Here is an 11,919-nt window from a genome sequence, read left to right on the forward strand (position 1 = left end):
AATTCAATGTCAATACACCAAGATGAATGTCGCAATAAGACATAAATATTAAGAAACTTAATAATTCTAGATAAACTGACCAAGATGGCTATCATAATACATCATAATCATTCATGAACATTGCATTAAAATATAACTCTTAAATAGTGTTACAAAGTGACATAAGCCTTAATAAACATCACAACGTGACATAACCACTAAGGGATGTAGTAGTTTAATATAACACAATGACAATGAACATTGAAATGCAACATAATCATCTAGAAACATCACAATCCAACATAACCCTTGACGAAGATCACAATGTGACACAGCTATTGATGGATGTCACATTATGGCACAACCATTTAAGACGTAGCAATTCAACATAAGGAAACCATTATGAACATTGCACTGCAACATCAACATAGCACACCCATTTTTAATCATAATAAGCATAATCCTCCACAATCAACCATTTCTAATCACAATCAACCAAATTGAATCAAAATCAAACTAAGTCAGTCATAGTTAAACATGGCCAAAGAAAGTCAACCATAATGAACCCATAGTAAACCAAAGTCAACCATAATAAACCAAAGTTAATCATAAATTGACCATAATCAACCATAATAAACTAAATTCAACCAAACTGAACCATGGTTTGTTATTTATGGTCAACAATATTCAATCATACAAAACCATAAGCCAAAGTCAACCATAAACAACCATGCTCAACCAAAGATAATCATCGTAGAACATTGTGAACCATAGTCATCCATTATTACATGATCAACCTTAATAAAAAAATTGGCCAATAATAGTTCAACATAGTTAACCATAATTAACCAAATTCGACCAAAGTGAATCATACTTGATGATAGTCAATCATAGTAAGACATAATCAACCATGGCTAGCCAAAATCAACTATGGTCAACCCTAATCAAACATAAACAAACATGGTCAACCATAACAACATGACAAACCATAGTTTAAGGTGGCCAACCATACTAAAATATAACATATATTTTTATAATAATTATATTGATATTTTAATTTACAAATATATTCAAAATCCCCACCCCAATCACAACGATGGTCAACTAACACAACCACATAATTATAAGTGGTTATGATTTACACTAATAAAAAAATCAAAATATCAACATTTGCTAACCATTATTAATTATATAATTATGCTAATACTTTTTTCCCTATTTTTAATTATATAGTTATGCTAATACCTTTTTCCCTTCCCAATCAAGTTAAAAAGAGGCTAACCTCAATTAAATGGACAAAATGATCCACCCACCTTTAAAAGTCATAAATATATATGTATATGGAAACAACATCTTGAATGTAGCGCTGAGGAACGAGTCCTACAGTACTTTATGTCAGCGACATGTTCTTGAATCCTTTGATTGATGGAACGACCAGTTTCCCTAATGTAGGGAGTCCTGCAAGAACATGGGATCAAATACACACCTTTCATGTCTTTCGGATTCACTGGGTCTTTGACAGTTTTTAGGGAGCTTCGAATAGTGTTCAAGGGTTTGAAGGTGGAAGAAACATCATGTTTCCTAAGAACCCGAGCAATCTTGTCTGTAGTCCCTTGAATAAAGGGAAGCAAAACATTGGAAGCAAATTCTCTAGGTTCATTCTTAACCCTCAAACCTTTGCATGATTTTCGAAAATCTTTGATACCCATCGATTTGTTATAGCCATTAAATTCAAAATCATTAAGGAGATGGTTTTTCTCGTCCTCAATGTGATTTTCGTCAGAAACCCGCAAAGCACGAGTAGCTAGAGTGTTTAGAACCCCCAGTTTCTGTGTTGGAAAGTGATGAGAGTCAGCATGAAGATATTGTTCAGTGTGTGTTTTCTTACGAAAAACTTGGTGAGAGAAAGAACCATCAGATTTCTTAGAGATAAGAACGTCAAGGAAGGGAAGGCTACCATCAATCTCAGATTCCATGGTGAATTTTATGGATCTTGATTGATTGTTAAGATGTTGAAGAAAAAGATCCAACTGGATTAGACCATGAGACCATAAGATGAAGGTATCATCAACAAACCTTTTCCAAATCTTTGGTTGAAAAAGGGTTGAGGATAAGGCCCTGGATTCAAAATCCTCCATGAACAGGTTAGCCACCACAAGGGAGAGAGGAGAACCCATGGCAACTCCACAAGTTTGTTCATAGAACTCACCTTCAAAGCTGAAAAAAGTAGAGGTCAAACAAACTTCAACCAGCTTGGTTGTATCAGGATTAGATCTGCAATTGATAACCTCAACCACCTGATTGATAAGAATATTAGTGAAAAGAGAAACCACATCAAAACTAACCATAAAATCGTTAAGTTCAAAATTTAAGCCTTTTAAATAATTAAATTTCCCTCCTTTTCTCTTAAAAAAATCATTTTTATTTTTATTGTTTATATATGAAATGTTTTTGTTTTTAAATATAATAATATACAATTTCTATTTTTATTTTGGTACTATTTCGTAATTTTAAGGCTTTTTTAATTTTATATTTTTAAATTTGACTTTGTTATATTTTTCTAACAATTTCTAATTTTTATTTCAGTACTATTTCTTATCTTTAAGGGTTTTTCATTAATTTTATATTTTTTAAATTTGATCTCGGTATATTTTTCTAAAGTTCATGATAAATTAAAAATTAATAAAAATTTAACTATTAAGATTAATAAGTTGCATCTCTACTATTTATTGGATCTATTTTTCAGCGATACGTCTATACCTATGATAAATTGCATCTCTAATATTTATTAGATCTATTTTTCAACTATACATCCAATTCCACGATGATGGTTCTAAACCCGTGTTCTGAACCCATAGACTTTATAATCTGCATGTATTTTTCTCCGAAAATACTTCAAAATTATCTGAAATAACATGACACAGCCAATGGAATGTAGATGTAACTTGTCAGCATGCTTCAAAATTATCTGACATGACATGGCATAGCCAATGGATTGTAGAGGAAAGGACGGTGGAAATCCTTGAAAGACAGTGGAAACGTTTGAAGCACTTCTAATGAATTGAAAGTTCATATATATATTAATCACGGCAACGGTGGTCCAATTCAAGTGACTTTTTCAACTATACATCCAATTCCACGATGATGGTTCTAAACCCGTGTTCTGAACCCATAGACTTTATAATCTGCATGTATTTTTCTCCGAAAATACTTCAAAATTATCTGAAATAACATGACACAGCCAATGGAATGTAGATGTAACTTGTCAGCATGCTTCAAAATTATCTGACATGACATGGCATAGCCAATGGATTGTAGAGGAAAGGACGGTGGAAATCCTTGAAAGACAGTGGAAACGTTTGAAGCACTTCTAATGAATTGAAAGTTCATATATATATTAATCACGGCAACGGTGGTCCAATTCAAGTGACTTTTTTTTTTTTACAGAGGAAAATCAACATATGGCCAAGGCCAGCCAACAGATTTTTTACAATATATGGTCGAAGCCAGCAGAATTTCAGAATTGCAGAAGTTGTTAATGGATGGAGTAAATTGGCTGTCAGGTTGGAATCTGTTGTTTATTTTGATAATTTAATAGGAATGTTTGAATTTTGTTTTTATAGTGAAAAATTCAGAATCATCACAAATCCCAAAGCACCAAAAATCTTAAATATTTAAGATAAAAAAAAATATCAAATTTTACCAAAATCTGACCAAAAAAATCTATTATTTTAAACCAATTTACTCTATTTTTAAAATGCCAGCCCATGTCACGACCAGTTGATTGTAAAGCAAAGTGTTATGGAAAATCTGGAAGGAAAGAATTCAGGTAAACTTTGAAACATATTCCTGTGGATATATCCATATTTGTACTATGTCAGTGATTTTTGATCATATTTTAATGCTGGAATGAGCGTCGGCAACCTAGATAATCTGACAAGACTCGCTTCGCTAATTCTGTCTGTCCTCGCTTTTACACACTCGTTTTGGGCTGCATAGACTTTGTTTCAGAACATTATGGGAGTTCGAGCACATGATCCTCTGGGTTGATCCAGCGTTTGTACCAAATCGAATATTTTGGTTTTTTAATGAAGTCAGGCGATGATCGAGGGTTTGTGCCTAACCGAATATTTAGTTTTTTAATTTTTCCCACGCGCCAGGAAAACAGTTTGTGATTGAATTTTCAACAACTTGATGGCAGGAATTGCAGATGGACTTAAACACAGGTACTGAGGGAGGTACTGTATCAGAGATTATGTCACATAAATAAATTAATTAAAATTGAAGGAACTTGCCTCAAGCACATGGATATAAAGGGCAATAGGGTTATACAGATCATATATTAGCTGTCACTTGGATTCTTCTTAACTATAAGTCGTTAGTCATGCTGTTCACCTGACAGGATTGGCTAGAAAACCCTTAAATAGAAGTTTGGTGTGACATTGATTATTGAAGCTGTAAAGTAAACAGGGAAAGCTCTATTGGTTCGTTATCTGTGGGCTGTAAAATTTGTCTGTTGTTACATATTGTTGTGTCGGTCAGGTCCCGGAGTTGGAGAATTCAGGGAAGAGCTAAATATTTTCTCTGTTTAGTGGGATTGCAAAATCTGATGTATAAATGTTTTTCTATTCAATATAGGGGCTTTTCTCGGCCTATGCTTGGTCTAGTTAAATCAAGAAAGACAATTTGAGAGTAGAGATTTTTACAGTTATTTGTTTGAAATTTTCAGATATGAACTTGTGCAACTTTTCCCTATTTAATTGGTCTGAAACTTTCAAATATGAACTGTCTGCAAATTTTTCATATCTAATTTATCTGAATCTTTCTAATATAAACTGTGTGACAAAAAAAACTTGTACACAATTCATCTCCAAAAGTTTCATACAAAAAAATCAATTCAAAATATGATAAAATCCTCAAGAAAACAGTTATCCATTGCAGTATATAGTAGATAGATGAATTAGTAGTTTTGGATTTCTGTGAAGCAATGGTTATTAAAAAGTAAAATCATTGAAAAACAAAGAATTTTACTGGTAACTCATCTCACCATTTTAAATTCTTATTCTTAAATTTAAGTAATCCAAAGTATATAAACTTTATTTTTGTAAATTTATGAACACTTTATTCTTGTAAATTTATTACTAATGTGTATATACTCTATACTCTAATGTGTATATGTACTTACTGTCTTACATACATCGTCTATGTTTCTATCTGCCTTTTTCCTTATCTAACCTATTATAACTAACATACTGTGAAGGCTTATATAGACAGGATTTAATTGGTGGCTAAAAAGTAAAAATTGAAATTTTATCAATTTCTCTAACACAGAGATTACTTAAGAAAAAATATCTTTAAAAAAAATATGATAATTACAATGGATGCACTTTTACCTCTGGCTTATTTGCAGTGAATATCGTATTTTTTACCCTTACTCAAGCTGGATTATCATTTATTGTCATCTTGATGCATTGTGAGAATTGGTATTCTCAATAAATATTTTTTCCCTTGCACTATAGCAATGAGGGTACAAGATATTGAATTCCAGTTGCATTCCCCTGCTTTGGTTTGGCTGCTGCTCTCAGTGGCATAAAGCAAGAGAGAACCCGAGACCTGAAGCACGTCTTTATTTGAATTGGATTTGCCCAAACACATGAAAAATTTGCCAATTTGCTACAGATGACCTTATAAAAATTACTTTACATGAAGGAAAATTTTAATGTATATTACCTGCACTAAAATTATAATTTTCCTTATTGCAACTTGATTACAATGACAAAACATCCTGAAGTGATCACTAGCCCACAAAGTTCTTGGTTTTTTTCACAACAACACCATCATTTCCAGCCAAGACTCTGTACTTATCCTTCCGAGTAAGACTTGTGCATTCATACGATAAGGTAGCTGCCAATACCCTCTGGATGTAATTTGCAACCTCATGTGAGCTCTTACCTCCAGTACAAGTCAGCTCCAGAGGAAGCTGATTAAGGAAAGTGACCTCATAGGTTGGACATGGATTCATGAAGAAGTAGAAAGGATCCATTCCCTTCCATCCCCTAGCAGTGGTTCCATGGAACAGACTCATCTTGTTGTTCATGGCTACAGGCACAATTTGGTCTGTTAACTCCGCAAACAATGCACTGAATCTCAACAGAAAGGGCTCTCTGCAAGTAGTCCCTTCTGGACAGAGGACCATATCCCCTTCTTCCAGTAGTTCTTTGATCATCTTAGCATCCTTAACTCTGTCCCTACTAAGCCGAACAGTTTTGATAGGTGAAAGGAACTCAGAGAGCCTTGAAAGTGAGTATGTTACTGCAGCTATAGGCCTCCCCAGGGCCGTAGATAGAAATATTGGATCCAAAAGCGTTCTGTGTGAACATACAAACAGAACTCCCTTTCTTCCATTGATATCATCCTTTTCTCTCATATCAGGGGGTGGTGTCCCTTTTATGATCACCTTAACTCCGAGGCACCAGAATGCATAGTAGGTCATTGACATGGGAAGAAGTGCTCCTGCTGCAATCCTGAGGCAAGCTAGAAGAAAGCCTACAGGGATCCAGAGAATGATAATAAGAGTTTTAAGAGGCGTTGGACGTTGCACCAGTCTACCATCATGGAAAACTAAGGGCTTTGGCAGCATCTTCCTGTCCACAGCCTCTGCGAATGGATTTGCAGGAACCATATAGCCTTCCTGTGCAGAAAACACAACATCATGAATCCTTAAAATTTGTTAACTGTTCATTTGTAGAAATAAAGAGAGTAAATGGCAATGCAGCTCGCTTGATGCTCAGTTTTCTACACATGGTTTTATGGTGTCTGTGTTACCAGTGAAAATAACCTAAGATTTAAGGACCGAGTAAGAAATGACACGGATCATATACTACGATTAAACAGATACTGCAGGTGAGGAGGAAACTACTACAGTTTGGATGTAGCTATAAAATATATCTGACACAGGAAAAAACTTATCTAACCTTTAAAATAAATATTAAAAACTTCATCTGATGATGAGGATTAGAAAGTATGTTATGATGTTACAGTGATGAATCTCAATGACAGTCTGTGCAAAATGTCACCCTCAGATTAATGATTGTTGGGATTGCTACGGAATGATATAAAAAAATAACCACTAAAAACAATCAGACCTGTTTGTGCAAATGTCACCCGGAGATCAATAATTGTCAGGATTGCACAGGATCATTGGGGGAGATAAAAATAACCCAAAAAAGCAATCAAGATCATTGGGAGATTACACAAAACACACAGAGGAGCTGGAGTTACCTTGCAGAGTCTGATGAAAGGGTAATCTGTCTTCCTATCACCAAGACCAATATCAGGCAAATTATCGTAACCAAAAGCCCTTATCAAGGCCTTGGCCTTCTCTGATCCTACCAGAACCCCAGGCCTTTTCACAAAACCTGTTGCACGTCCTCTGAAACTATTAATCTCAGTCCCAATCACCACGTCTGCACCCAGATACTCCCTCAAGAAAGGCTCAACCATAATGCGGGGATTTGCAGTTAAAACACATCTCTTACCACAGGCTGAGAAGATTTTCCATGCCTGTGAATGCAGATCCTCTGAGTAGAATTTGGGTAGGACTGCACTGGCTACAGATTCAATGTCCTCTATTCTTACTCCAACAAAAGTAACAAATATCAAAACTTGGATTCCAGCAGTTTCTGATATTAAATAGTAGAGCAAACCTGCAAAAGGGGAAGCTAACACCAATCCCAACAGACGGACTATTCCACCTGTCTCAAATGCCGTTAGGGCAAAGTAGGGAAATGAACTCCTTCCTCTAAGAAGTGTTCCATCCAGGTCTGCTGCAACGATATGTTTTTCTCTTCCAACTGAGCTGCATTTGTCAATAGGAGGAAACTCTGAGTATACTGGTTCCCCTTTGGCCATTTCTTTTGTAAATGCAAACACCCAATCAATCCAATTTGAATGATAGCTATGATTCCAACTGTACTTGAAACAAAATGAGAAATCTGCCAGCAGGCAGACCAGTAACTACTTCTTCTCGCTTTCAGCTCCGTCTAACCATCCCTGAGATCGATGCAAAACCAATTTTCAACTTCACCTAGGGATCATCTCGGGCGTACATCAACTAGAATTCTGATTGGAAATTGCTAATGTAAAGGAATGGGATTTCCTACAGTTCAGATTTAATACAAATTGGGGCTCTGGGAGGTTCAATAACCCAACGAGCCAATTCTTCTCCCAATCAGAAGCAGTCCTGAAGCTGCAGATAACCTCTCTGAATGGGAATTGCACCAAAACCAAGTATAAATAGATAACCAAGGACAGGAGACATTGGCATGATCTCTTTTCCCAGTATTCAAATCGGGGTGAAACAAATGTGAATCACTAGTACTTCCTTCAAGCTGTAGGATAATTGAATCACTTATATTTCATTTAAAGAAGTGGGACAATGGGCCAAAATCATTGGAGGATAAATTTATGAATTTTAAAGGTCGAAACTGTTTGTTTGATGAAATGGTACGTTCTGGAATTACTTATTGTAGAATTTATTGTAAGAGTTGTTGAGCTTGCTGATATTATTTGCCGAATACAATCTGTGTTTTCAATAAGTTTGATCATTCATTGATGGAAATTGAATGCTAACATGGGCAAATTATAAAATAAGAATTTTTAAGTGAGAAGTATTTGTATGATGAAATTACAATGCCATTTCCATTGATTTCACAGGTGAAGAAGGGGACAAAATGCAAAATATTATTTCATTGAGAATGCAAATTCCATTGATTTCATAAGTGAAGAATGAAGACAAATTGCAAAATATTATTTCATTGAGAATGCAATAATTGGAAAATAATTTTTCCTTGAGATTGATGCATTAAAATCTACTGAGGACAAATTTCATCAAAAATAAATTTCTACGAGGTCATTTTGGAGCCATCGTTGACCTTGATCTTTGGTTTTGACAATTAACTTTATTAAGATGGAGCAGTATAACCATGGTACGTTCTGGATTTACTGACTGTGGAATTTATTGTAAGAGTTGTTGGGGGTTGCTGAATTGAAGAGTTGTTGGGGTCGCTGATATCGTTTTTTTTATTAAAGTCTGTGTTTTCAATTAGTTGATAATTTATTGTTGGAAATTAAATTTTGATGGGTTCAAATTACAAAAGGTTTAGTGTAATTTATAGATTTTTTCATTTAAATCATTAAAATTTGATAATATATCTTTAAGATTTTTTATTATTTAAAATATATTTTTAAATGTATAAATAAATTTAACATTTTTAAAAATTTTGGAAATACTCAAATTATGTGGATTAAACAATTTAAATTCAAATTTTTTAAAATCTATATTGAATTTTAATTAAAATTAACGAAAAAATAGTAACGAAAAAGACTACTAATCTAATTACACAATTTTATAACAAAATTTTAAGTGAAAATTATTTGTACGAGGAAATTCCAATACGCAATTTCCATTGATTTGATGAGTGAAGAATGTGGACAAATTGGAAAATATTATTTTTTGGGATTGATGCCATTAAAATCTACTCTGGATGAGGAGAAACTTCCTCAATTAAATTTCTACGAGGTCAAGCTGGAGCAAATCGTTGACCTGTGAATCTTTGGTTATTATGACTACAACCATAACCAATGAGCGAGTTGCTGTTGCCATCCTCCTGCCCGTGCTGTGTTTTTATTTGGCAGCTGTGATTGGCTTTGGAAAGTGTGCTTCGTCGTCGTTTTTATAATAATATGTGGGTGTTAGGTTGAAAGCATGTGATATTTTTAAGTAATTTATGATCCACGTTCCGCCAATAAATACCTTACCCTAACTTTGACAACTTGCAAACACTTGTATATTCGAGATTAGGTCAATCCTTCCAGGAAGCATTTAAATCAAACGAAGGGAATCATATTAATGGGTTCACTTTCAAAACCATGTGTAGGTGGTCCATGAGGCTCTCCACATTTTACAAATTAAGAAATGATCAATTCTCACCTCTTTTTTGAGAATTGTCTACACATGAAATTTAATTAAATGGTCAATGTAAGATAATTGTTACATATTTAATCTTATATATTTTTGGAATTGTATTGTGTAATATGGTTGATCTATTTAACGTTTTGGATGGTAACTTCATCCATCATCACGGATCAAAAAGAGAGTCTTGTCAATATCATAATATGTTTAATTGTGGAAGTCTCCAATCAATTATGTAAGAGAGTTATTTAGTTAAACTTTAAGAAGGCAAAAATGTGAAAATACAATAAAATTAAATGTTTAGTGTATATATATATATATATATATATATATATATATATATATATATATATATATATATATTGTATTGCTTAAAAACATGGAGTACATATTAAGTTATGGAGTTATAGGTTGGTTTATCACTACGAAAACTAAACTAGATCTAGAATTTCAATCTTTTCAAAATAGTAGAGAATATATTTCTACTTGTTAATATATAAGCTGAAAACCAAAAACTAAAATCTGAGCCACATATACCAATTACACACTAAGAGATACAGACACGGAGCATGAAGAAATAAGATAGAAAGAGACCAGTCTAGGAGATTTTTCTGAATTTGTAACTTTAATGGGAATGGGGGATGGTCCCTGTTATTGCCTAGAGAGCAACCTAGTTCGAGAGGAATACCCATATACCATTATGTGTGATCTAGCCTACAATCTAGAGCTATCAATTGATGGTGCATGTGATCTAGAGAGAGGAGAATGCCCATCCAAGGAGTTCAAATCTTGCTTGGCTATGGCCCAACATCCTTGTTTGAGGGGAGAGTCTACAAAGGATTTCCGTGAGGAGGGGATCAATGAAGTTGGTGAGACGCGCCCCTGATTAGCTAACTTATTTGCGATTTTGTTTCTATTTCTTCTAATGTGACTAAGGACGATCATTGGAATGGAAGGAAGGAATGATGCGACTCATATGAGTAGGCTTTCAAGTCTCCAGCTACAAGATATTTCTCTGATTTAAGTGTTGATTTTTTCATAGCATCAGGAGGTATTCTTGCATGCCAAAAAGGCTTCCCAGGTAGGCCAAAGCAAATTATGAAATGAAAATAAAAATTATTATTTTTGGGCTTCATGTACGCCCTAATTGTCAAGTCGGCACCCCAAATGAATGGGTGTGACCCTTGGTCAAAGTCCACCCCATTTGACAAATATAAATACACAGAGAGACTACCTCATTTTGACCACTGTAGTGTTCTAGCTAGGGTACTAGACTAGACTATATTAATTATCGACCAGGATGCGTAAGCTTAGAGGCATGCGTCTAAAGTATATAGACATAAAGGATTGTTGGCTAAGTGGTTATGATGTAGGTCACAGGGCTTCTTTACGGAAGACTGGGGTATGTTACCTATCATCAAACACTCAGGTCACTCTGCTAATATACCTGATTACAATGCTATCATTAAATGCATTCACACTGAAACTAAACACTGTGTATCACTGCAACAATGATCTCAATCTCCTTACAAAGACATTACACATAAAACCCTTGTTCAGTAAACACCCAGCATTCGCTAACATTTATACAATATCAAAATATACAGAGATCATAAATGAATTGTGAAATGAAAACAAAGTTTATGATGGTGCTCTTAAAAGACAACAAAGGGATCGAATCCCTTAAAGGACGCACTTCCAGATCTCAGTGATGACTGTTCAACATTACCATAAATGCAAACCAACCATAAGCGCAAACCATATACATTCAATGGAAGTCAAAAGCTATGGAAATCGAAACCCAAGTAATTGTAACTGCTGTGCAAACCATGTAAGACCTATTGAACTCGAAATCAAACCATACGATAACTAAGTGCAAATAAAATGAAAGGAACAGTATACCGGTTGAACGCAAGGCCCGTCCGCGTTCCAGAGGTACACTGGACTATATTCGACCGGCTATCAAA

General features: G+C 34.5%; 1 protein-coding gene across 1 annotated transcript; it reads right to left on the reverse strand.

Moving 5' to 3' along the window:
* Positions 1-5,446: 5,446 nt before the first annotated feature.
* On the reverse strand, positions 5,447-8,370 carry LOC149221302 (glycerol-3-phosphate acyltransferase RAM2-like). The gene is made up of 2 exons (XM_089385066.1): positions 7,261-8,370; positions 5,447-6,670 (listed from the first exon to the last, which is right to left on the reverse strand). The coding sequence occupies exons 1-2, from the start codon at positions 7,888-7,890 to the stop codon at positions 5,777-5,779; spliced, it is 1,524 nt and encodes a 507-aa protein (XP_089241192.1). The 5' UTR covers positions 7,891-8,370; the 3' UTR covers positions 5,447-5,776.
* Positions 8,371-11,919: the final 3,549 nt, after the last annotated feature.

The sequence above is a fragment of the Pinus tabuliformis genome, chromosome Q (assembly GCF_031772625.1).
Source record: "Pinus tabuliformis cultivar Carrire ecotype Pingquan chromosome Q, CPIR1, whole genome shotgun sequence".
Lineage (NCBI taxonomy): Eukaryota > Viridiplantae > Streptophyta > Pinopsida > Pinales > Pinaceae > Pinus > Pinus tabuliformis.